Genomic DNA, 27,586 nt, shown 5'->3' on the forward strand with positions numbered 1-27,586 from the left:
CAAGGTTCATCCAGTAGCAGTGCCACAAAAGTAAATTAATCTGTGTCCTGACGTGGCTGGGGCAGCTTTCCACCCAGCCAGGAACATGTGCTGCCATGGAGAGGCCGGGGTTTGGCACAGCTCCATGACAGGGTGACAGAACGACTCTGATCATTCAGAAATGCCACATCCCCCCTCTGCCTGCTCCTCCATCATCTACCAGCAGCTTCCTCAGGCTGCCTGGGGAACCCTGGGGTACTCCACGGTGGGAACAACACTCAGATTCAGCAGGACAATCTGCAGCAAAGGGCAGGGAAGCTGTGCTGGAGGAGACCACCGAGAACACATGTACAAACAAACCTGCATCCAGACTCTTGGGCTGGACACAGGTGAAGCTGCAGCACAACAGGTTTCCAGCATGCAGCATCTCAGCTGGGTGTGGATAGCCTGTGGGTTTTGCTGCCTTGGTACCAGGCAGGGAAATGCCAGGAATGGATGGGAAAGGGAACTGACACCGGGTTTCCACACTGGGTGAGGAGGTGGGGAGAGGGAAGCATGGCAGCAGCTGCTGTTTATTTTTTGAGTTTCTTTCCTAAGGGTTGTTCTCGGCAGTGCTGAAACAACTCTGAAAGAGGCTTTTCCAGTGCTACAAGTATATCTATTTTTGAATATTCACTAGGAGATTAAGGCAGGAGAAAGCCATGCCTAGGGCATATGCTTAGGAGGTTTGGAGAAACATCCAGGGATGCAGCTGGCCATTTCTGATAAAAAGAACTCTTTTTTGCAATATGTTTTCCAGCCTCTTTCTACAAATCCTAAAACTCAAGAGCACCACATCCCACCATGCCAGGTTCACCGCTCTTATGTGTGTAAACGTCACATTTGTGGCTCCAACAGGTTTGCCTGAGTCCATCCATCACTTGTTTGTGATGCCAGTCCCACAGCTGCCTCGGCTGTCACTGTGCCCAGGGCAGCTTTGTGCCAGGAGGGCTTTTCCCCATCGCTCCCATCACCCACACCTTCCACTCCTGCCATCCCATCCTGTCTCCCACCAGCCAGGCAGTTTCCCTGCTGCGGTGTCCCCTCTCCATCCTGTTTTCTCCCTGCATTTTTCCAGAAGCATTGCCAAGGTAACTGGGCATCTCTCAGCACAGCCAGGAGTGACACTGCTCCCCTGACTGCTCCCACCTCAGCCAACACGCTGGGAGCACCAGCACTGTCAGGGAGCACAGGGGGCTGGATCTCTCCTCCCAGACCCACGGCCCTCCTCCCATCCAGCAGGCAGTCAAAGGGAAAAGCTTCTCCCCAAGAAACAGGAATAATATGCTATTAATGGCCTTTCCTGAAAACACACAGCAAAAATGGTGTGGGCAAGGAAAAAAAAAAAAAGCCCTGCTTCCCACTGGCCTCCCTTGGACCGATTGATACACAGAAAAGAGATTTGCATCTTAATGGCTGCTGGGGAATAGGCTGTCCCTGGTACCAGGGGCACATCGTGCACATCCCACCAAGCCCCTGCTGAGATGCTGCAGGAGGGACCAGAGCAGCTCGGGCAGGCTGGAGTGGGCAGAGAGGGAGAAAAAGAGAGAGGCACACAGCATGGGTGATGTTAGCCAGGGGAAAAAGAAATCCACCCTGCAGAGCCCCAACCAGGACCAATCCAGGCCAAGCAGGGAATAATCTCAGACCAAATATAGCCTGTGCTGCAGATCAGGGCTCACAGCAGCACTTGGCTGGGGGTGGCTGCGAAGCTCATCCCACACAGCTGCTTCCAGCCTGCTGATGCCCTCTCCTCAGTGCAGGAGGGACACACAGGTGATAAGGCTGCTGCAGCCTGCTCTTCCCACACCCCAGAATGCCTTCACAAGAACTACTGTACCTCGTGTAACTGCACACAACTCCACTGAGTAACAAGCCCACAAATAAAAGGAAAAAATGAGGTGAGCTGTTAGTTTAGGCAAAGAAGGTGCATTGTTTAAAACGGGGGAGAGAGAGCATTTGAGACAAACCCACAAATAATTTTCAGCTCTACATTAGCTTCACTCTAACTAGAAAAGGATTTTTACAGCCGTAGTAGCACCAGGATTTTGCCAAGATCCCTTTAACTAGTTAAAGGTAGGGTCTCTCCCTTCTCCCTGCTACTCAGAGCTTGTGCCAGAAAACACAGGAGCAAACTCAGGCTCTCCATAAAGTATTCTCTCTGTAAAGCAACAAAACACTCAAGAGGATTTTTCATCTGCCCATGGGATGGGAAATGTTTCACAGAGTAGCACCTGCAGCAAGGGTTGTGCAGACCCAGTGTTCCTCCAGGCAGAGATGGGTTGGGACCTCTTGTGCCAGGATACGGCCATGCTGCCACAGGGAAAGCCAGGACAGGCTCAAATTCAAGTGGGAAATTGTTATGTTTCTCCTAATCGCTCAAGAAAATCAGTGGTACTAACGTTTCAGTGGCTAAAACCAGTCTGAGACGCAGAAGAACACAGAGGCATCATCCTTTCCAGCAATATCATGGGTAAGGACAAAAAAGGCCACTTTGTTTCAGTAAACAGTGTATTTGAAACTGGTGCATTATCAGAAAAGGGACTTCTGTGTGTGGATGATAAAGCAGGATACATTCAAATTTCAGTAACAAAACAGGCCTCCCTTTTGAAGACTTATCAGCGTGGAGCACACAGTGGGGCTGGCAGGTTCCTGGTTAAAACTGCTCCCTCCCTTCTGCCTAACCCACAGAACTAAAGCTGAAAGATGTCCACAATGTCTCCACATGTCCAAGGCACAAAAGAGCCAACACTTTGCTTGAGGAGACTATTCAGAGAGCAATACCCACACCCAGGGCTAAGTCACCTAAGGACCAATGGCTGCAGGTGTGTATCAGTGCTGGCTACACAAGTGCTGTTAGTGAGCAGAACACAAGTTAGCCATCTTTAAATACCACTGTGCAGGTGTCCATAAACATGAGAATTATTTACACACAGCCTGTACACCAAATCTGCTTGTTTTCCTTGAAGGAGACTCCTTTTCCTCCCTTCTAGCCCACACAAAGGGGATGTAACAGGAAGGGTTACTTGAGGAGACAGTGGAAAGATGCTCAGGAGAGGGGAACCCAGGGGCACACCAATTAAACCACGATTGCTGCAGATGCACAGGAGGGGAAATCAAAGATTGGAGCCTCTGTAATCGTTGTGCACTTAGTCCCCCAATTCCAGCAGCTAATGACAACTTCCAGCCAAAAATCATGGAGCTACCCAGTCATTAAGCAAATGTTACAACCCTAGAGAAGGAAAAAGCACTGTGTAACCAGAGGCAGCACAGTTACGGGTCAGTAACAGAGGAGTGTCCCCAGGCTCCAATCAGCTAAAGCAGCTCTGTGGCATCAGAAGAGTTTTTTTTAATCTCCACCAAGATATAAAGCCTATGGACTAATGCTCCCAAGCATCAGGATATTCTGAGCCTCTGCCTTACATTTCCATAATAAAACAGCCTCAACAGGAAATCCCACAAAAAACAAAGCAGGCTTACAAAGCCATTTACTCATCACCCTCAACACGAGACCCAGGGAGCTCTGTCTGTGCGCAGGTGCCTCTGCCTAGACAAGTCCTGGGAGCTACAAAGAGAAATTTTGGCACTGGGAAGCACCAGAGGGTCATTCTTCCCAAAAAGCTGGCTCTTGTAAACTAATGGCAATGCCATGTCACCCAGAAAGCCCAGGAAAGCCATAATCCCACCTGGCCTCACACAGTTTGGCATGGCCAGGAAAGCCATAATCCCACCCGGCCTCACACAGCTTGGCATGGCAGCACTGCCAACCCAAGTGGTTGTCTTGAGGTGTCAATTGCCTGGAGAAAGTTGGGTTTTCCAACCCTACCAAGCTCCAACCAGAAGTGAAAGATCATTGACTCAGAATGTGAGAAAGGTTTTGCAAGGAGTGCAGGAGAGACAGAAAAGCCTTTCAGCAGTAGAGCACAATAGGCAAAACTGTCATCAGAGTAACATTCCTGATTATGCAAAGCACCAGTGCAAGGAATGAGTACAAGGATGAAGCCTTTTGTTCTCACACTGTACACCTGCCCAGATTTAATCTCCCCAAGGCCAAATGTTGGCTGGGCCATACTCTGTGAGGCCACCTCTCATGCTAGCAGGAAGCTCTAGAAGCTCTGTAAACAGCCATAAACCCCCCAGCCATCAGGACCTGAGTAACCTCAAGCTCTACAAAGTCCCCTGCTATTCCTTCTGAAGGGGCATCATTTCACTCCTTTTGCAGCACTTTCTGCACTGGCTTCTACAGCAGGAACTGAAGCACTTGTGCAGTGTGACAAAACAAGGTCTGGATCACCTTGGGGAAGTTACCCCAAATGACACTCAGTTCACAGAAAAATAGAGGGGTTTGAAGAGCACTTGAAGACACAGCTGCTTTTTAGTAATCAGCTAGCTGTCTCCATCTCCAAGGCATTTCTAGTTAACAGCCCTGTGAGTAATACGAAGATCGACTGCACAAGCCAGGAGAGGATTGTTAACACAGGCACAGACAGCAGCAAACAAAGCAGGAAGGCAGAGGCCAAGGCAACAAAATACTGACTGAGTCACTGGGAACTTTCTAAAAAAGATGCTGGGGACATGACTTTTTCAAGTTTCAATCACACAGACTTAGCCTTAAGGCTGCCCATTAATTAAAGCAGTGCAAAAAAACCTCAAAAGGCTGCACAGGTACTTTTGAGATAAAAGCCAAGCAATGAAGCAGAACCATGCTGGACTACTGGTTGTTACTCAGCCCTCACAGGGATTGTTTAATCTCACGCCTTCTCCTGCTAAGCTTTGGTACCTTCCCCTCCTTCGCCCACCCATCCAGAGACTCACAAAACAAGCTATCATCAATGCCATCTACCACTGCACCTCCTGCCTACTCAAGCAATACAAGCTGCTCCACTTGGAAGAGTAATAATGAACTCCCCAAGGGCTTTGTTTTCATTTTGGAGAAGCAGTTTGTCCTCCCTCACCCCCAAACACCCAGCTCCGTAGCTTAAAAGAAGATGTTAGTCAAGAAACAGCATTACTACGCAGCGTAAGAAAAACTGCTCTCAAGGCTAAGTTATTAACAGAAGAAAAATTTCTGCCCTGGACAGCTGAGAAGCCTGTTTACAAATCTATTTGAACCACTCCTCTGCAGCATCTCACCAAGAGATGCTCCTCCAGGCCCTACTGAGAGCCACATCTGTGCCCTGTCCATTCCCCCTTTCTGAACCATAAATCCACTCTCCCAGGTCTCCAGCACTCTCCTCTCCAGCTTCTCACTGCAATAAAGCTCCAGCCACCATGTGAGCGTCTCTTTCCTTCCCAGAATGTTAAGACCTGCCAATAGCTGGCAGCAGCAAAATTAAATAAGAACTAATCACCACATTGGGCTTTTCAGTCAATAAAACTGTATTACTTCTTCAACTATTACCTGTTCAATTTAGGATGTAAGTGTAGATTTGTAGCCCCCAGCCAGTAAAGGAATAGCCAACACCAGTGCTTAGGGAAGAAAAATACAAAATCCCTTATGCACATAGACAGTTCATTCCCTCTTGGTTCTGCAGAGGCCAAGCCACTGAAGCTACAATAAACTGAGTATTCCAGATTTTCTGCTCACAGACTCAAACTTGCACACACAAAATTAGAGTTCTTCTGACCTAGATTCTCCTTTCTAGCACGTCAAAAGAAAAAGCAGCCATTCTGTACCCTCTCCACAAATATGAAATGTGGGAGCTCTAAGCCTGTAAGGAACACATATACTGACCTGGAAAAAAATGGTTTTCTCCAGCTAAAATGATGCAGTTACAGCACTGCAAATGGTGGGTCCCACAGACCAAGATGCACTAGTGATACCAGGAGAGGACAACAATGACATATATAAAATTAACCTTCCAGCATGTCAGAGCAGTCCAGGCCAAGGAAAAGCCACCCACAAGCTACACATTGACATTAATCAAAACAAGGGTCCACGCATCCTTCCCACTCCTTCAAAAGCATGGCTAGCAACAAGGTGAGCTCATCTCTCCTGATGTCATCCGAACAAAAGGCAGCAAGTTTTGACTTGAGGCTAATGAAGATGAACATGTGGCCTCCATGAGCCTCAGCACGGTGAGGAAATGCTGAGATATTCAACAACCATCAAGACAACTCAATTGTACTTATTCTTCATTTGAAGTTAGTTTCTCTCCAAAGCAGCCATTCCTCTCACCCTTTTAAAGCTCTACAGCACATTCCACAGATCACCAGGACAGACTCCATGAATTGTTTCCAGCTGTATGACAAGCCCACCTCCCAGTTCACAGCAGACTGTTCATCCAGAAGAACCAGAAGCCAATCACACCAGAAGCATCAGCAGAAGCACAACTGTTAAGTGAACCCCAAGGTTTTCAATGCCTTGCTAGATGAATGCAGCCTCAGCGCCATCAACCCCTTCAACATATGCCTAATTCAAGCACACAACTTCAACAAGGCAATATATAAAAGGCTTGGCTGAGCTCAGTGTCTCTAAAAAGCTGCAGTGCCAATTATAAATCACATCTATAGCCCCCAGAAGATCTGAAGTCACTATCAGTATTGTACCACACTTCTTCAGATGCAGACATCAATTAGAGCACAGCAGCTGGACGCTCTCCTCACTGGAAGTCATTCATGTAGTTTCAGACCAATAAGATATTATTCCTAAATGTTTAGATCTCACCAGTCTGAGAAAGAGAGTTTCAACCTTGGCCAGCAAATGTTTGCGTCAAGCTGAAATCGTTACCTGCCACTAAATGCTGTCAAAGGTTTATGGGCTCTTGGAGGAGTTGGTTTAATTACTTACCAAGGCAGCTGTTTTGGGAACTGCAGCCCCTTAACATCCCACTCCTGGAGATGCACTGTGTAAAGCACAACTGCTGCCACGCTCGTGCCAAGAGAAGGGAGCACCCTCTCACACACAGACAAACAAACATTCAGTCTCCAACAGCAGGTCACACTTGTGGCTCCGTCTGTGTGTGTCTGCAGGGGTGACAGAAGCCAGTCTGCACCTCCCTGAGGCACTGCTGGACATCCAGCTCCTGCAGCCCCCACAGGAGGCTGCTGGGGTCACCACCTGGGACCACCTCTGCCAAGGAATGACAGCCTTGCTCCCTCCTTGCAGTGAGAGTTGTGGCCAGAGGGATGGCTTAAAACAGGAGAACGTCTCACTCCCAGATGCATTTTGGAGCAAGAAAAGAAAACCAATCTTAAAACCTTTTGCTTTCTTAAACGAGGATGGTTTTGCACCTCTTAGGCCTATTTTTCAGTTATCAGAAATCTTGTCAGGGATGAAAGGGCTGTAGCATCAACAACCCATGGACTACAGCCTTCAACAGCAGAGATCTGTGCAACAACCAACACACAGCCAGGCATGTAGGCAAGCATTCCAGAAATCCCTGAATCCCAGATTAGAGCAGCTGCCATTACTTTTCAATATTTTCTTGTCCCTATACACATGTCTGGAGAAACACCACCTCCCTGCTGGATTCAGTTTCTCACATCAGCCCAGTTTTCACAGATCATCTGGAGATGGAGTTATCTGCTGGTTTCGTGCTTTTCAAAGGGTTTACCCACAGCCTGTCACTTGTCATCAGCTGCTCACACTTGGCTCTACAAGGGCTGGCTAGCAAGAAAGGCAGATAACTCTCCAGTGGCAGCAGTTTCAAGAAAGGACAATATGGGGAACAAATAATTTTAAATTACTGAGCAGAACTCAGGAGGATAGAATGTAGAAAAATCCCAAACTCCACAACTATACCAACAAGATGCCAAAACCTTGTATTATAAACTCACTTTTACATTGAATTGTCTTGACAAATCAGCAGAATTATTTAAAAGATTATCAAATATATACTAATTTGCATGTTTCAATTTAGAAATACATGTCTCACCCAAGAGTTTACAAGATGTGGGGAAGGAAGGCTTCTCACCTTTTTACCTACATTTCACAGGCCGTGAATGACCCAGTAGGAAGTCCAAAAGGTTGGTTATGACAGACACTCAAACTGGGTGGAAAACAAGGTTCCACAGCAAAAAGCAGCCTCCTGTCTGATCTATGTCAAAAAAAACACCCTAAAATCAGGGTTGATCCACAGTTGCTGAAGTGATTTGCAAGATTTTTTTTTTTTTGCCAGGGTGTGAAGTATTTCCCATAGCAAGTCTTCTGTATTTCTTGGTGGCTTCCTACATTGTGGAACGCTCTCAGAAATTGAGGGAGATGCTTTTTATTCCAAACCCCAATGCCTCGAACTACTAAACTAGGCAGGGGCACGCAGCTTATTTAGTTTAGTTCATTTGATATCTGCATTACAACAGCACTTTGGATGAGACAAGGTGAGGGACCACTCTCCCAGACACCCCAGAAAGATGTGCACGTTTTGCTTTGCAAATCACCTTGATGTCCCATAAATCCAACCACCACATTTTGCTTTATGGGACCCATTGTGCTCCCTGTCAAACTGGAGCCCTGTGACACCTCCCTGCCTTGGGAGCGCTCTGCTAGCTCTGGTCCCTGGAACCAGCTGTGACAGTATCTGGCTTTTTGCAGAGCTCCACAATTTTTTATTAGTCACACAAGCAGGCTGGAAACGTTAATACAAACACACACAGAGCAGCTAAGCAAGCCCTGTAAGACCACAGGGACCAGCCTGCTGAAGACCAGTACAAGACAGGAAAACAAAGCAGGTGGGGAAGCCCATAATAATTAGAATTTCAACTGAAAAATCAAACCTATTCCTCCTGGAGGCACAAGGTGCCAGCAACCAGCAGCCACTCCTCTGAGCCCTGCCCACAGTCCTTCCCCACACTCGGGAATGGGGTCAGCTCTTCAGGCCCACCTCCTTCAACCCAAGAGAGACACTGCACATCCCCACGAGGATTTGGCCCACAGTCATAAGATGTGAGATTAATCATGAGTGTTTAAGGATCTGAAAAGGGGATGGGAAACATTACTAACTGCTTCTAAATTAATTGCCGTTATTGTTATTTGATTTGTTAAACTCTCTGGGGCTAGATTTTATTTTAGAAAACTATGAACATATCAGATTAATCAACTTAAAATAAATGGTCTTGATTTATTTATTTCTGCTGTATCTACTCCTCTTTAAACCTGGCAACTCACTGCATTCTTTCCGTCCTGTGAAAGAAAAAGAACAGGGGTTTTGCTTTATTATTATTTTAAAGGAACCTCTACGAAGCTTAGCAGCTCTATGAGTTTAAATCATGACAAAACTATGTTGTGAAGCAGGACAAGTGCAAGGCTGGGGCTGGTTTCCACACTCTGCAGGCACCAGCTTTGCACTGGGAGCCCACCAGCAGAGTCACACCACACAGTCCAAGCAAATCAGATCTATTCCCCAATAATTCAGGCATCCAGAGAGTTGAAAGAAGACACCCTACCAGGTTTCAACAGGGGCTGTCCCAGTGTGAGGCACACTTCTTGCATAAAAGTCCTGCTAGCAAGGAAGAAGTTTAATCTCCTCTAGCCAGATTTCTCTGTTTCTGAATCCTCTGGAAGTTGGGTCAGCATCCTTCCCCCCACCTCCTAATCCCCTGCCCTCAGCTTTAGCAATGCAGCAATGCCTCTGCCAGCAAACTAAAAAGAAAAGCCCTCAAATATATTATGCTGAAGAATATTAATCTTGTGTTCCACAGAATATTAAGTGGATTACATCTACAGCCTCCAAGGAGAAAAACGTTGATTCCCATGTATCTTGTGCTATTATTCACCCCCATTAATTTTTCCTGCCAGCCTCACGTAAGGCATGACAATTTCCCATTAATTAGTGGAGAGCTCAACTGGCTCGAAGGACCAAGCAAAGAGTGGGACTTCTCCATGGCCACGAGGCAGACCACTCTGGCACAGCTGCTGCACAGGAACACAGACAAGGTGAAGAACAAAACCAGCTTTGAGTTTTCTTGGATGACTTCCTGGTGGGATCACCCTTGAACATCTCTTTGTAAAGGTAACAGAATAGAAAAGAAAATTGCTGACATCATTTGAGACATGCCCTCGAATGAGGCACAGCAAACACAGAGGGATGGATGTTTCTGGCCTCTAGGGAATTGTGGTGGGGGAAGAACTCAACAAAAGCTTGAGGTGCCCTCGTCATAGCCAGAAAGGAGCCCTGACCCCAGGCTGAAGGGGAACACCACCTCCCAAGGGTGAACACACCATGCCTGGGTGCTCTCCACCACCAGCATCCCTCCCAAACAACCTGCTCAGCCCTCTGATCCCTCTGGAGCCACTCAAACCACTGCGAAGTGCCACCAGCTGACTTTACTAGAGTTTGACACTTTCTTTGCAGAGGTGTTAATGACTCTAAAAAAGAACAAGACGGGGATAAGCAGCTTTAATACCACTTAAATGCTTACGATTAGGAGAAACAAGAGAGCCTGCAAGGGCCAGACTCTCAGAGGGAGAGGACTGTAAATTACTCAGCACGGAGTAAGCAAGATCAAAGTCACCCCAGAAAGATGCAGCCCACTGACAGTGATGCAAACCCAGCCCAAGCTTTACTCAGTATTTCACAAACAGGCTGATGAGTTTAGAAGGCCAAACGGTGTGTTGTGATGATGCTGCACAAAGTAAGGAAAGGAAATCTCAGGACATATGTTTTGTTCTTAACATAACACATGACCAAGAACTCAGCTTCGGCTGATGCTTGGAGACATTCATACTTTCTATTGACATCACGTTGGTCTGTGCAGGGAACAGAAACACAGCTCCTCAGCTGCAATTCCCAGGCTCCATCCTCTTTTTTATAGTTCCTAGAGTAATTTCAATTCTACACAATAAACAGCAGAACAGATAAGAAAAGCCTTATCGGATGAAGCAGCTCACAGCTTCCCACATGGGCAAGACAGAGAGCTAATGGCTACAGAAGCAGATAAGGATGCTCATAACCAGAAATCAAACCCACGTGTTTCAGCAACAACACACCGCCACAGAAAGCAAAGTAAACAGTACAACAAACCCTGCCAGGCCACCCTAAATCCTCAGAAAGCATCACTTCAGCCCTCCTTGCAGACCCAGCTGGCCCATCACTGTCTCTCCTGGACTGAAGGGAGGGGAGATGCTGCAGTTTCATTGTGAGCCAAAAGCAGCAGGTGCTCAGCTGAGCTATGGTACACCTTACAGCCTCAGGCTACAGCAAGAAAGACAAACTACCACAACACCAAGATGCTTTTGCAATCCTTTCCTTCTCTGAAGACCTGTGTTGAAAAGGAATATTCATTATGCAGGAAAACCAACTCAGCTATCAGCTTTCCCAGACTGCAAGTGATGCAAAGCCAGGATGGACTTTTTGTTCAGGGTAACACCAAGTGTGCAATTCCAATCCCTTTAGCACCATCCCAAGGCTCAAACTCCAGTGCCATTTCTCATCCCTGCCAGAAACCCAGATTGTTCAGCAATGTCCAAACTCATGGTAAGCTGCTGGCAGTACAGTTGCACCCTGGGTTTTCCATATCACTTAGTCTAAACCAGAGACACAGAATGTGATCCTCACCACTGAGCCACTCCAACAGCTCTGACCTGTTGGGTATTATCTCTTCATCTGATTCATCTCCTGAAAATTGACACCTGCAAGTTATTTCCCTTCCCTCATGTCCCAAACATCACTCAGTGTTGGCAAGTATACAAGAAAAGCATTTATCCAAAGGAATTTGCTCATCAAGACTTGCAGACAGTAAAACCACAGGTTATCTAATCTTAGGAGAGCATAATTTAATGGCCACAACATGAGAGGCCAAAGGGTCTGACTTCTACTCTGAGCTCTGCTGGGGCTGCAGGGCTCATAAGTGAATCTAAGGAAGATGTTTGACCACTCCTCACCTTGATTTCCCCTGCTATGAGACTCTCCTTTCCTCACAGGGGATCTTATCTATAAAGTCCTCATTAGCATGTGAAAAGAGTTATGGATCTCCAGATGTGTACTTAAGGAAAAGTCTGGAGGAGTGGAGAAGCATCACGGGCCAGGGAGCCTGGAGACACATCCTCTTCAGCACTCCACATCTGTGCTCAGAGAAACCTCTGAACCCTTTCCCCCTACAGGGAAGGGAAAAAACAATAATTTCCTTTTTCTTGAGAAAGCTCAGAGGAAAGATTAAATTTTGCGTCTCTTAAGTCAAGGAAATCATTCAAGATTCTCCCAAGAATATCAAGAGACCCCCACCACCTCTGGAGAGCCACCTGCAGAACCAACTCACAGGCAACCCCCACAGAGCAGGACAACCCTCCCTGTCCCAACCTTTCTCTGGTGTGGCAGAACTGGACTGATCAGGAGGAAAACCAGAGGTCTGCTCTCAGTGTTCTGCAAAATGTGGAAGGTGGGGAAAATCCAGACCCTGCACAGGTGAAACCAGAGCTGCACTGCCAGGGTCTCACAGCACGGCTCCTGCTGCGGGCCAGAAAGGGCCTCTTCTGGTTTTCAACAAGCTCCCACTTGGAAAACAACTGAATATCAACAAGCAAGCTAGTATTTCAGCTCTTTTGGGAAGGAAATAGAGTTATCCCCATTGGACTTGCTCCCATCTTTCCCAGCTGCCTCAGTTAACCTTGAAGGCAGATCACACCAACCACAGCAGTGCCAGAAACAGCCAAGCACCAGCTGGAACTGCTTCAGTAGAGCAAGACCTCTGCCCCCAAGATTGGTCCACAAACCTCCTGCTTTCTCCCAAGTGGCAAAAGACAGTGCAGTGAAGGACAGAAGATATGTGCACTCTGGTCTAGCCATGTGGAACAGACAGGTCTCAGAGGAGCAGCTGGCTCAAGAACTTGAAGAAAAAACAAAAAAGGCTCAGCTCGCTTTAAGAGGAAAATGTTCCATTGTTCCATAATTAATGGAAAGCAGAAGAGGTTTTATGGACTCGTTGAGAAACGAGGGTGAGCATTAGAAAGCACTTTTCAGTATTTCATGATCACAAGGTGAGCTGCTTGCATAATACTGACAAAGAACATGAATGCTGATATCACAAGGCAGTTATGAAACTTGGGCTTTAAATACTGCATAACAATAACTCAGTAATTAAGTCTCATAAGTAATTTTTTCTCCTTTTTTTTCCCCCCTTAACTGCAAAGTAGATGCTGCAACCTTCGACTGAGGTATGACTGTCCTCTCTGGCAAGGTTTACACATGATGGATGCTCTCTGCTTCCACCATCTCACAGCACCAGGGATCTACCCCACCCCAGAGCCTCACTGCCACTCACATCCTTTCTTCAGGACCTCCCACTCCTGCAGGAGAGGCTTCAAGATCACAGCAAGGGACATGCTGTGAACCTGAGAGGGGCAGGAGGACAGGGAATGAACCTGAATAACTGCATTCTGCCAGTTAACTGCTAAACCCCCAACAAGCTCTTCAGTCTCCTCATGATGTTTTTTTGACACAAGCACACATTCTTGTGAATGACTCCAGTGTGACCAGGACACACAGTCTCCTGAACAAGACACACAATATAGAGCAGCAAAATGTCATGAAAATCAAGGGCAAATGAACACAGAAGACAGCCCCTCCCCCTAACACCACTTCTATTTTTGGCAGCCATATTAGCTTGGAGCAGTTTTACTCGTTTCTGATAATGAGCAGAGCTTTTGCATCTTCTCTCGAGGACTTTTCATCTGTGCAGGCACTTTGCTGTACACCAGCAGCACGGAAGAGGTCACATCAACAGGCAAAAACAAACCCACCATTTATTGTGAAAGGGCCTTGAGAAACCAACTTCACCTTTGAACTTCTGCCCTGTCTCGCTGGTCAACCACACTGCTCCGTTTTTGGGGGGTATGGTCTGCCCACCTGCAAGGTGTGCCTCCAGTTCAATCAGATGATAAACTTCTGCCTATTCAAGAGGCATGATGAGAGCTCCTGAGAGCTCCCACAGCAGCAGGAGCACTGTGCTAAAGCAGGAACTGATAAAGAATGGGGTGATCGTTATCAAACGAGCAAGAAAAAACACAGATGTGCTCCAGACCTGGGTTCCACTGAGCTGGCAGCTTCTCTTCAGGAAGTCTCATTCCTCCACCCCTCAGAGAGAGCTATTCCTAAGGTACTACACACAATTTTCTGCCATGCAACCAACTTGTACATTCAATGTCCTTTTGTTGCCTTAGACTGCCTTGATAGGCACATCCAAGCGTAAAGCTCTCTTCCTTCAGGTCCATTCCTCCTCATCTCCTTCCTCCACAGCCCTTCACCACCACCCTCCTGTCTCCTTGTGCCCACACTGGTGCTGCCTAAGGCAGCAAGACCCTGTATGGACACCAGTGCTGTCTGGACTGCCAACAGGCAAAGTCCAGAGGGCAAGATATACCTTGGAACAGGTGGCAGAAGAGAGGTAAGGCAGCTTCTCACCTGGAAGATGAAAGCATGGCACAAGCAGCTCAGGGATCTCTGTTTTATCACTCAGGGAAGAAGGCAGGCAAAGCCTCACACATTTATCTCCATTTTTTCTTCTGAATTTTCAATAAGCTACTTGAAGTCTTCTATTTGCCCTTTGGATTATGGTCTTTCCAGAAGACCTTTTTCCATACTTCTCTACAATTATGAGATCGAGGGAAAAATACTCCCCTTCCAAGGGAACTTCTAGTGTCAGAACTTGACAGAATTTCCTGACTACAGACAAAATCATGAGCCTTCTGTCAATTGAGAAACCCCCTCCCAAGCACAGGAGCTGGTCACTTCTTACTGAGCTCCTGCCCCTAGTCACAAGCACCTCCACACCAGCCGCTCACTTCTTCTGTGGATTGTGAAATCTCATTTATTGAGGAAAAACACTAGCTCAGTAAGAGGAAGCATTTAATCCAGCTAGTAGATGATTAACAAGTGAGTGCTCAAGTCAATTGCTGCAGGAGCACCGCGAGTTCTAAGGCCATAAAAAACTTCTCACACATCAGAGGCGAGGAGTTCACGGGGAAGCTGTGCCTGGCCAAGCCCTCACTGCATGGCACCACAGGCTGCAGCTCTTCACCTTCCTCCCCCAGGTTTCTACATCAGCAGTACCCCAGGGACCTTCCCACAGAGTGTTTTATTGCTCCCTTCACATTCTCCCATCAGCCAGAATGCCTCCAAGACCTCCCTCCCCATGCTCTGTAGAGGTTTCAAGACATGATACGTATAAATAAAAGACCTGTGCACAGCTGAGCACCCATTAACCCCCTTCCCTCCCTCCCACCCTCTGTCCCACCAGCAGGCACTTGCCCTCTGGCCAGCTGGGCCATCTGGCAGGAAGGAAAGTTATCAGGGTCCCCACCCTCATGTAACAAACAGCACGTCAAGGCAGCACTGGGGAGGAGAGCTACACGGTGCTTTGTGGCTCTTTTAAACCAAGGCCAAAGAAGAAGCAGCATTTCTGCTCATGACCTTTGCCTTTTCACGCCAGAGTCACCCAGAGCCAAGTAAAGGTGCTTCAGTGCTCTTAAGTATCAGTTACTTCTAGGCAATAATATCCTGAACACCCATCCTGGCTTTTACAGAGCACAGCGAAGAAGTTACAGGGATTTGGCACTTTCTCCTTAACAGGCCATCATTAACAAGTGACTCATATTATATTGCAGTGTGAGTCATCCCGGCAGAGGTCACAAACTTAAGTGACAACCAGTCTTCAATTATTTCCTTCAAGCTGAATTAAAGGTGTATTGTTATGCTAATCTTGTATCTGCTCCATCCTATCTTTCCTTCAACTGTCTCCAGAGCAACCTGGGATTTCAGCTCATGGTCCAAACTACCTCTGGAAGAGCTCTTTCACCAGGGTGTTGTTACAGGTAGTCACAAAACAGGGAGATGCCAATGGAAAGTCTTCTGGATGGGCTTCCAGCTATGGCAACTAACAGGTAAAGCAGCTCCCCATCCATCCGTCCGTCCATCCACCGTCCATCCATCCGTCCCATCCATCCATCCGTCCATCCATCCATCCATCCATCCATCCATCCATCCATCCATCCATCCATCCATCCGGACAATGAGCTGCTGTTCCTGCCATCTTCCTGCTCTGTTCATGCTTTTTTGTAGCAAATCCCCAGGACCCTTGGGGCTTGCCCAGAGCTCAAACACAACCACCTTCGGGCTGCCACATCACATACCTGGCTCCAAGAGCAGGGACAAAGCTCAACAAGCAAAATTGCTTCAAACTATGCCCAGCATCATACGAATACTGAAGAAATTATTACATGGCTGGTGTAAAAAGGGGGATTTTCAGCCATTTTCTCTTTTCTAGCCAGGCAGCCCCATATTTTAGCCTCTCCTCTTCAGAATGTGTCCATTACAGGTCCCCAGGCAGGGGACTAGATGCAGACAGCATCCCTGCCAGGGCAGGGCACAGTCACTGGAGGACACTTGGCTCAGAGAACAGAGTTTTGCCCATTAGAAAACATGGCCATTAGGAGCACGGTCACCAGTGGAGCATTCTGTTTACATTTATAGCAGTCAAACACAGTCACACTGGCTGTGAGGATCACTTTGGAGAGCATTTGTAAACTGCTCTCACTACTGGAATCCCATTTAGCCATTATAGCCTCTTCAGCCATACTAACACACCAATCCCCACAGAATAGCAATGGGAAGAGCAGAGTCATCACACTATTTACTGAAGCTAATCAATACATAAAGGCTGAAGATTTATTGCACTGAAGACAGCCTGTCTGCATGGTCAGAAAATGCATTTAAAGCCCTTTTCATTTTCTTGCTTTGGCCTCTAGTTCTTCTCCAGAAACATTTGCCTTGCACACCCATCTTTCTTTCCTCCCCAAATGGTGGCACCTGCAGACACCTGAGAGAAGCCCCTTCCCCAAATGCCTACCCTGAGTATTCAGTGGGAGCATAAAACACAAACCCCACAAGTTTATGGGCACTTCACCTTGCTTTCCAGCCATGTTTCATGACTGTCTTGGCATCTGCTATCTGAGTGAGTAGCCTGGAAAATTCTGGCCTGTTTTGAAGAAGGTCTACTTGCCAGGTACAGGGACACAAGCTGTGCTGTCCCTTTCCACTCAAGAGGGAACAGTTAGACCCACGCTTATTTTTGTTTATATCTGTACACTTTATTTTAATACCTATAAATAAAAGACCTTTTTAAGTGCGCTGCAAAGCCCAAAGCATATCTGACCTACTGTGTTTTGCGGGTGACCACCCACAGTACTGAGATACCACCAGAGATTCACAACCAGTGAGCCACAGCTGGGGAGGTGCACTGAGCTGCACCACCAAAGCTCATTCTCTGGTTTCATCTTGGCCCATGTTTTGGGGAGTAGTAGCCTGGTAAACAACAGCCTTAGTGCTCCTGAAGCACTCATGGTAATTAAAACAATCAACATCTGGCAAGCGGACACAATTGTTTTGGTCACTGTATCAGCTATATGGCCCTAATGTAATAGAAGTATAGAATGGTTTGGGTTGGAAGGGACCTTAAGGCTCATCCTCCACCATGGGCAGAAATTTCACCCACTAAACCAGGCTGCTCCAAGCTCCATCCAACCTGGCCTTGAACACTTCCATGCATGGATCACCTGCCATTTCTCTGGGCACTTGTCCCAGTGCCTCACTACCCTCTTAATGCTGCTAAGAAAGACTGCAGTGAGGTAGGGAGGAGATCTGCTCTTTCCCTTTTGCCAGTTTATCTCAAAATCACACTCAGCTTTTATGCTTTTGTATAAAAGAAAGAGGAAGAGACAAATATATTCTGATGTACAGGGAGATTTCTATTGTTGCCTGGACATCAAACAGCACCCAATTAGCCCTGCAAGGATCTGACCCACAAATTATGAAAATAAATGCCTCTGAAGCTTTGATCTCTTGTATTTCTATAGCATGCTACAGAAGTTATTAGACACATTTTATTAGGCTCAAGCTGTGCGATCTTTTCCTCAGCAAAGGCTCTACCACCTCCAATGCATCCTAAAGTCACCATCCAGCAGATTAAGGGCATGATCCCAAACAGTCACTTCTGTCATGCACTAAACACATGACTCAGCTGGCAGTAGGCTTTTTCCTGTTGAGTTTCAAAATTAGGAGGAAAGGGAATTTTTAAAAGGAAGGGGAGGGGAAACTGTCAGCCATATAAATTTTTTACTTTTCTTGTTAGCTTATAAAGGAATATGCATGTGAGGCAACACCCGTGGCTTTTAAAGAGGGCTGCTTTTAGAACAATTTGCTGTTCTGAAAGCAACACTTTCTGCACCCTGAAATGCCACTGCTGGAGGGAACAAGCAAAATCTGTAACAAAAGGCTGTGTGCACTCTGAGGCTGAAAACCACACGTGCACTCAGGCAAGCAGAAACACCCACCCTCGCTGCAGCAGGAGCACTCAGAACCAGGAGGATGTTGAGCTTGCACTGCTCAGGCTTTGCTCAGAGGAGCAGCTCACTGCTCACAGCAGCACAAACCAGGCAGGGACAGTGCCTGCCACAGGGTAGGGCTGTTTTCACCTGAGTGCATCCACAGGAAGGATGGGATGGTGTCACCAGCCCAGGCGGCACCTCACTGACTGGCACTGGATGCTGTTTGCATGAAGCCACGAATATCTGACAGGGCTCCTGTGGCAGAGCAGAGCTGGTTAGCCACAGCAGAGCAAAGGGAACACCTTCTGCTGGCCAGGGTAACTCAGTTTCTGAGTGGGAGGCAGGACAGGCTGCTGGCTCCCCGCGGATGGAAGCAGGAGCTGCTATCCAGCCTGGCCATTCCAGTGCTGCCCGCCTGATTGCCATCATTTATTACCAACACACAACCTTGAACTTCTGGCAAGCACTGCAGCAAAGTAACACTGAAAAGTGACATTCTGGATCAAAGGGAAAGGTTTTCTGATTGGCCATTACAAAATAAAAATCAAGCCTGCAGAGAGATAGAACTGAGCGCCAACTAAACTTCTTATCAGTGCTTTCCAACCTTGGTGGCTTTTCCTCTCCTTTCTCTAACGAGCCATTGCAGGAGCTCCCCAGGGCTGGGGGCCAATGTGCTGGGCATCCTCATCCCAGGGCAGGAAGGGGATGCTCAGCCCTTTGCAGGGCACATCTACAAACAGCCGTGGAGGAGGAACACAGGGAGAGGGGGAGGATCCGTTTCCCAAGGACCATGTTCCTTGGCCAGAGCTCCTTCAGAAATCATAAACAATTTACATGGAAAACATCAAATCTCACTTACATAAAATTGTCTTCCTGAGCCCAGAGCAGACTGACCATCACTTTCAATGTGCAGCCACAGTTCAAAGTGACAAAACAGGACAGGGGAAGGGGGCTGAGGAGAAGAAAATTAAAGATACTGGTTTTCTAAGTGGGAAACACAACCTCTCAGCCAATGGAGCTACCAGTGACTTAGGGTTGTGGGTTTTAACCTGCACCCTGCTTTAACGGCTGTGTAAAAGGTAACAAAGAAGGCACCTGAGCATCAGCAAACAGAAACCTCCTGATGGAGGCTCTGCACCTGCAGAGCAGCCAGGGCCAAAAAGGAGGGAGGCTGATCCTTTCTCCGCCAGCAGGGAGAAAGGAACAGCCAAAATCCTGGGAGAGCAGATGCAGCTCTCCCCTTCACTCCTTGAGGCTCCTGGTCTCTTCTGTAGCTGCAGCAAGGGAAAACAATATGTGTGCTCTCCTGGCAGCCAGCTGCCTTCAGGTGGTAGGTCCTGAACCCTCAACACCATCCTCCACACCCCAAGGCACAAGAGTTTTTGCCAAAGCTGTTTCTCCACGCCATGCACCCTTTTGCGGGCTGGTAGCTTTCCCTGGGGAAGCATGGGAAATCTGGCAGGATTCTACCCCTTTACAGATGAGACAGGGATCAATAGCCTGTCCTTGGTCTGCAGGTCAGAGTCACAGAACCCCCAGTGGTGTCTGTGATTACCCTTGCCAAGGGTAAGGGTGCCTCAGGAGGAGTCAGGCAAGGGGCTGCAGGGAGCAGCTCAGAGCCTGAGCCCAGGAGCTTTCCCCTGACCTGGCCTCACATGAATGATGATTTCCAAGGACACCTCTTCCACAGCTGGGTGATTCATCCATGGGGATTTACATACAGATCAAATAGAAACTCATCCCATAGAGTGTACCACTACATCTAGAAGCCTGACATATAAAAAACTACCTTCAGGTAGCAAGGTTAAAAACCTCCTCTAACCCCTCCTTGTCACGTGCATTAAAAACAGACCCTTTATTTTAAATATGCACACCAACCAAATGCTCTTTGTTGCTTCAAGGCTTGATTCAACAAAGTGCTTTTGCTCAAACTTCAGTCTGCTCAAGCATATATTTTGCCATAAAATCACTACAAATTATTAATTTTTATGGCTGCCCAGCAAAGGAACACTAGTGAGAACAGAGAACTCTCCATGCCTTCAAACATACCATACAGTGCTATGCTGTGGAAGAACTGCAAAGATGAGGAAGACCAGTGCTGAAGAGTAACTGCAGAAGAGCAGCAGCTGGGCTGCCCAACTCCAAAGGGCAGAGAAAAGAACACAATCAACCCCAGAGAAAGATCTGACAGAAGACAGACCCTTTTCCACTGTATCTTTTCATGAGCACACACAAGAACATGCACAGGTGCATAGAGGATACCTTTGCACCAATGCCTCAAGGAATGGAGTTGGACGTTGCCATCCCTTTGGGATGATTTAAATTAGAGGAAAGATTTAGATTAGATGTTAGGAATAAATTATTTTCTCAGAGAGTAGTAAGGCACTGCAACATAAAACCCAGAGAAGCTGTGGATGCCTCATCCCTGGAATTGTTCAAGGCCAGGTTGGACAGTGCTTGGAGCAACATGGTCTGAGGGAAGGGGTCCCTGCCCATGGCAGAGGGTTTAGAACTAGCTAAGCCCTGAGGTCCCTTCAAACTCAAACCATTCCATGATTCTGTGATTCAGAGACCAGTATTCTGCTTCAGTTATGGTTTAGAACTCAAAGAACTCCAAAACAAAGCACATGGATACTGTCATTCTCCATAGCTTACATGTGCACTGAATGACACTGGAAGAGGACAGATTAAGTCCCTGATGGAATACTCTTGAGAGTATCTTTCCTTAGAAACTGTGAATATATACATTTGTTTGTTGAACATCTGCCCCAAATTTTGCAAAGTTATTTGCAAAAAAAAATTAAATTATTTTAATTTTAAATTAAATATTAATTTGCAAAGTTATTTGCAAATTTAACATTATCATGTAAAATACAGCAAAATAAGCTTTTCATGTCTTCTTTTTTTTAATCTCTAGAAGTTATCTCCAGTCAAGTTTACTCCTCTTTCTGTTTAGGAAGGTGACCTTTACAAAAGCTGCCCAAATTCTGTTGAGCTACAGATTTTTTTTTTAAAAGGTGCTGGAAGAAGAAACCTAAAATAATGCTGCCAGAGTAATGCTCCTGAGTGGTGGCTTACAGTGCTTATCCCACAATAGAGCTTCTCCTAAATCTTTAATGATGCTGAAATATGCCATAAACTGACAAAGTTCTAGAAACAGGACAATGCCAGAATGTTTGAGTTTTGTGGGTTTTTAACATGTCAGCTTTTATCTTCATTGACAGTGATCAACTAATGCAAACAAAGGGCCACTGAAACTTCACTTCTACACAAAGCAAGCTAAAGGAAGAGTAGTGACATTTTTGGGTTTCATCCAATTCTTCCCAGCAACAGCTAATGCTCACCGGCTCCTTAAATTCTGTGCTGTCTCCTCTCCAAGCCTGAGCATTAAAGGCCAGGCTTTTCCAAAACAATAAACGATTTTAGGATACACTTTCCAAAGAGTGCACGGTCAGCACTTCACTGAAGTAAACAACAAAAGCCTGGGGTTCGCTAATGAGTTCAAAACAAAAGCAACGTCCAGGTACATGAAGAAAACAATTGCTTCTTCCCCAAAAGGGCTCTTTTTAAACTCCCTGCCTTGCAGGAAACCCTCAGCCAAGCTGTACATCCCAGCTGAGCCTGGTGCCCGATGCCCAGGGGAGCCCCTGCCCGCAAGACAAGCAGCAGCTGTGAGCAGGGGGCATTGCTGGCCCCAGGCCAGACCCAGCCCAGGGGTTACCAGCTCCCTGGGAAAGGTTTTTCCTCCCTGAGATCTTTTATAACCTCCCACACACCTTGCAAAGCAACTGAGATGAATCCAGCTGTGGCAGCTACTGCAGAAGAGCCCAGCACCACTGCTGAGTGCATCAGCCAGAGGCCCAGCCCTGCAGATGGATGCAGCAGAGGAAAAGCTACTGACCTGAATATTTGAGAAGGATCAAGGCCACTGCCTTCAGCAAGAGATGACAGGCTCTTGCATTCGCTGAGACGAAAAAACGGGGGGAAAAAGGCACCAAACCCAGCCCCATCTTTCTGCTCTCTCCTATTGGGATCAGCTGTGCATTTCCCACCACAGACCATGGCCCACTGCATCCCTCCTCAAGCTCCTTCTTATTTTATTGCAAAAATCTGCTTGTCCAACATGCCTGTCAACAGTCTGTGTGAATCCCCATGTTAATCATTATTCTGTTAATAACACTGCCAGGTCATCTGGCTATTAAACATGCTGAGGGACTAGCAAAAATATCACCTTGCCCATACAAAAGAACATTCTAATGTAGTTTATCTCATCCCCTTGTCAGTATAATATGCAGTGCTACCTGTTCGATGGCCTCATTGTTTTAAATTACAGTTTTCTGCAACATTAACGATCCTCATTACCAGCACCACCACTGGAAGATCTCTGGTTTGAGAATCCTTCCTATCCTGGCACACACAGGGGCACTCCTGGGTACCAGGGCAATGAGCACGGTGCCCAGTGATGGAACAGAAACATGTCACAGGGAAGGCAGGAGCCAACCCCAAGTGCACCAGGCCGTGCATTTTAATCAGAATTCAGTGCTTTGTTCCTGCCCAGCCTCCAGCACATGAAGCAGATGCACTGCTGCGGTGGAGCCCGACTGTGTGGCCAAAATAAACTCCACAGTGTGGCAAAAACGGGAGCTCCTGCCACCTCCTATGTCACCTTCCAGCCCAGATCTATAAATCCCACCCCATAAGCCCGTGGGCAGTGGCAAACTGAACTGAACGATGGTGTGCAGGGTTCTGCTTGTGCTCAGCCTTCAACAGCCATCCTGCAAATACACCTCCCTTCCCTGGGACAGCAGGAGGCAAGCCAAAGCAAAGCACTGGGCAAACTGGCAGTCAGAAGTCCACCTTTCTTACACACATTTGCCTGTGGCTCATAAGCCCCAGCCTCCTGGAACATTTGAGTGACTCAAACTCAGAGATAAGTGTCCTGAGTGCTTCCTTTCCCTGCTGCTGGGAAGGAATCGCCAGATTTTTGAGTCACTACCTGCTCCCAGCATTTCACAGAGTCACCTCTCACCCCTTTAAACACACAAGCAGCACAAGAGCAACATCTCCTCCACCCAGACTCATCCACAAACCCACTGCAATGTGACACCTCCTTTCTGATACATAACAATTTTTGCAAGGCTTGGGGAATTACTCCTCCCTGCCATGTTTTGTGCTCAGGCAGCAAATTTACTATCGATTTCTGATTCAGACCCCACGGAATGATTCACGCCTCGTGCCCTATCTGCTGAATTTACGACCTTTAACAATTATTCTAAGTGCTGGAGGAGCTCAGTTTAGAAGAAGATCTATTCCTTGGCAAATTAAGCTCCTATTCTTGTCTGGCTTGCAAGCCACCACATCTCTCATCATTTACAGGAAAGTGCCACAGCAGGTCTGTCCCCCTGAGAGACGGCAGAGGGCTGAGTGGCAGCAGCCCCGTGCTGGGAGAGTGGACACTGCTGGGCAGGAGAGCAGGGTTTTGCTGTCCCACCCCGGTGACAGTCGGGATTTTGGGTCCCCTTGTCTCCGGTTACCCTGAAATGCCAGCACTGCTCTGCTCACCGGCCAGGCGCTGCTGCTGCTGCGTCCCAGGGGGAGGGAGGGAATATATATTTCCTCCCAAAGCGAAAACAAAACCCTGACTGTGGCTGCTGTGCATTGCTATTAAAAAGCCACAAACAGGGAAAAAAAAAAAAAAAAAAAAAAACAACCTAAGCACGTGTGGATATGGTTTTAAAAAGAAATTATATCCTAGTTCAAATACGCTTCCCAGCACAGATGTCAAACAAAAATTAAAAAAAAAAAAAAAACAGAGGGTGGGGAAGAAGGAGAGGGCCCCCTCCCCCCCAAATTATACTGTTCTCCTGGATTAACTCCACCGGCTTCAGCAACCTTTCTCCCAAGGCATCTTCCACCTAAGAGGGGAAACCAGCTCCAGGTCTGTTTTTAAGGCAGATGCTCCCCCATTTCAATCTCATCTACACTGTGTATTGCTGAGCAATCATTTACACTATTAATCAACCAGAAACTCACCAGAAAGAAAGTAGGGCAAGTGAATAAAGATAGACTTCTCTCTTTTTTTTTTTCTTGCACTGAAGCAAATAATATTTCTAAAAATACACTTGTTCAAGGCTTCAGCAGATTCTGCTTGATTTTATTTATTTGTCTATGCAGCGGACTGTGTGGAGCAGCCTGGCTGCTGCCTCCCGCATAAATGCTGTTTCTCTCAATGACTCCCCATGCTCGCTTCCAACGAGCCGTTCTTGCGGCCAGGAAGACGGGGAAAAGGAAGAAAGTTACAAGAGAAATGGACCAGGGGGGACATCAGGCCACAGCCCACGCCGAGGCTGACACGTCTGACGAGCCTGACATTTCAAGGGTACATGCTGGGCTTCATTTTCCGGGGGGGTGAGGAGGAGGCAGCGCGCAGGGACACAGCGGGAGAGGGATGGAGAGAGGGGACGGAGAGAGGGGATGGAGGGAGGGGATGGAGAGAGGGGACGGAGAGAGGGGATGGAGAGAGGGGATGGAGAGAGGCTGCGGAGCCGGGGCGGGGAAAGCGGGGCTCAGCTCCGCACCCCGGCGGTGCCCGGCCCCGCCATCCCTGCGTGTCCGCCTGCCCACGCGTGCTGCCCGGGGGGGATCGGAGCGCGGGGGTGCCCGGGTGGGACCGGCCCCGCTCCCCGCCGCGGGGACCGCCCGGCCGCCCGCACCCGCGTCCCCGCGTCCCCGCGCGGGTGCGCACACACGGACACGCACACACCTGCGGGGCGGGCACACTCACATACACACACACACATGCACACATGTGCGGATGCGCACACGCGCGGATACGCGCACACATGTGCGGATGCACACACGTGTGGATGCGCGCACACGCGCGGCGGCGGGCGCGCACATGCACGCGCACACGGTTATCTTACCCGCATTTACATACGTGCAGGCGCACATTACACACACACACACACACACCGAGCACCGCGGACCCCAGCCCCATCTCCCCGCCACCGGGGGAAGGATGGATGGATGCATAGGTGGATGGGTGGATGGATGGATAGATGGATGGCTAGATGGATGGATAGATGGATGGATGGGAGGGGTGCCGCTCCCGCATGCCTCCCCGCCATCCCCGGCCCTGCGCCTCACCCGCAGCGCCGAGAGGTCTATCTCATCCAGGCTCCGCGCCGGGGAGTCGCTCGCCATATTTCCGCCGCCGGCCAGGCGGCCCCGCCGCCACCGACCGGGCAGTGGCGGCCGCCGCGGCGCTGGCGCTATTTAACGCCTCTCCTCATGCGGGGCGCCGGGAAGGAGAAGCCGCCGCCGCCGCCCTGTCCTTCCGCCCGCAGCGCGGCTGCCTAGGGGCGGCCAGGCAGGCAGGGCTCGCCGCGGGCTGCGCCGGGATGGCGGCGGCGGCGGCGCATCGCCGCGCCCGCCCCGCACCGCGCCCGCACGGCCCCGCGCCGCCCCTGTCTGTCACCGCGGGGGCGGTGCCCGACCCGCCGCCAGGGGGCGGTGCCGCGCGGGGGCGGGCAGAGCCCCCTCAGGGGCGGGCGGGGGCTGCGCCGGCACCGCCGCGGTGGCGAGCGAGGGCACGGAGGAGGACGCGGCGTGTGGGGCAGCCCCGCCCGCGGAGGGAACGGGCATCGGGATCCTCCGGGGTGCACAAACGGGCTCGTTCAGCACGCAGATCCCCCCGAGACAGAAAGGTCCCGGAATCCGGGCTGGGGCTGGGCGGAAAGGCGCAGGGCTCCAGGCCGCGTGGGTTCCCTCACGCAAGGACCGCGGCAGCGGTGCCTGTCAGGTGCGATGGGGAAAACTGCCCAGTTTCAGGTGCTGAACCCAAATCCTGCAGGCAGGAGACTGGAGCACCGAGGCCAGAGGAACCTGCTTGGTGTTCCTCGGGATGCTCAGTGAGATTTGGCCCTTCTGCAGCTGGATCCAGATGTCACAGCTGGGTTTGCTGACCGGTTGTCGACCTGTTCCCTCAACACTCAGGAGCCATCCCAGCCCTACCAACTCCCAGGCTGATCCTCAGTAGGAATAAGGGATTGATGCTGTGTTTGGAATTGGCCAAACCGCCTCCCAAGCCAGCAATAGCTAGGTAGAGTCAGCTTTTAGTTTTCCTTATTTCCCCTTTTCGGATGTGGTTCCTGCCAAACCAGGTGCCATATATAAATATATATGTATAAAAAAATCTGTTGCCTTTGAGAGAACCGTATGGAAGCTGTACTTACAACATCAACTTGTGTCAGGAGCTTACAATATGCAGATCTGGGAAGCGGAAACCCTACACATGAGTCAACTGGCAGGCGGATGGGATTTTCTTACACTCTCTGATTGGAGATGTGCTCCAAAAAGTAATAATAAATGGTGTTACAAACGGTCGTGCAGTTGTGGGGAGGCTGCTGCTGCTGCGGGTGCAGGAGGTGCAGCCTCACCTGGCAGGACTGCAGGACACGGATGGACCAAGGGCCAGAAGGAGCTGCTGAAACCTCCCCAGAAACAGCAGGGTTGGTGCTGCCTCTGCCCTCGGCTCTGCCCAGGGGACTGCATCCCTGCCTTATCACTTACTAATCCCGATTGCAGCGCTGGCTGTGTCTGTTTCAGCTTGCAGGGCTGCGAGGGCGCAGCAGAATGTGATTTTTTTTGGTAATGAACTGCCCAAGAGGCAGGTAGCGGAAGCCGCACGGGGCTGCACATCACCCGCAGTGACGGCAGCCTGCCTGGATTTAACCCCTTTTCCCAAGCTACACATCATCCCTCCTTAATATTGTGCACAGTCAATAGCCCTCAGTCACGTATTAAGAGGTAAATTTGATCGAAATGCTAAATTCAACAAACTCCCCAGTCTTTGGTGGTGTTTTTCTAGACCAGATGTTGTCTGTGTCTGTTCCAGCCCAGGGATTGCAATGTTGCGCTTGTAGTTGGGGAGCTGGAAGCAAAACTGCCTGGAAACTGGTAACAAACCAATGCGAGACTTCCTCCTGCTGTCATTGTTCTCAGGCAGAGAAGGGAGGAACAAACGGGATGAGAGAGGATGCTGGCTTGCTCTAATGTGCTTTCCATCCAAGAACACATGGGATTATTTGTGAAAAACATAAGGATTAATATATGCATATATATATATATATATGTATATCTAATCCTGCAAATAGACAGATTGCCCTGATCCTCAGCACAAGTGCCAAGTCCTAAGCTAAGCTGTGATTTAATTATGATTTATTCACTGCCTATAGAGATGGGAAAAATGTAGAGGACCCTCCTGTTATCACTGAAATAAGAAATGCATAAAGTGATAGAGGGAAGTGACAG

General features: G+C 48.5%; 1 protein-coding gene across 5 annotated transcripts in view; it reads right to left on the reverse strand.

The window, feature by feature from the left end:
• The window catches only part of TNIK (TRAF2 and NCK interacting kinase), a 147,516-nt gene extending 121,831 nt beyond the window's left edge, over positions 1-25,685 (reverse strand). For all 5 annotated transcript variants that reach the window (XR_004060948.1, XR_004060950.1, XR_004060949.1 and 2 more), the window contains exon 1: positions 25,421-25,685. Coding sequence is in view for 1 of the 5 variants with exons in the window: in XM_030954010.1 (XP_030809870.1) it covers positions 25,421-25,477 (57 nt within the window). In the remaining 4 variants the exon portion in view is untranslated. The remainder of the gene's footprint in view (positions 1-25,420) is intronic.
• Positions 25,686-27,586: the final 1,901 nt, after the last annotated feature.

The sequence above is a fragment of the Camarhynchus parvulus genome, chromosome 9 (assembly GCF_901933205.1).
Source record: "Camarhynchus parvulus chromosome 9, STF_HiC, whole genome shotgun sequence".
Lineage (NCBI taxonomy): Eukaryota > Metazoa > Chordata > Aves > Passeriformes > Thraupidae > Camarhynchus > Camarhynchus parvulus.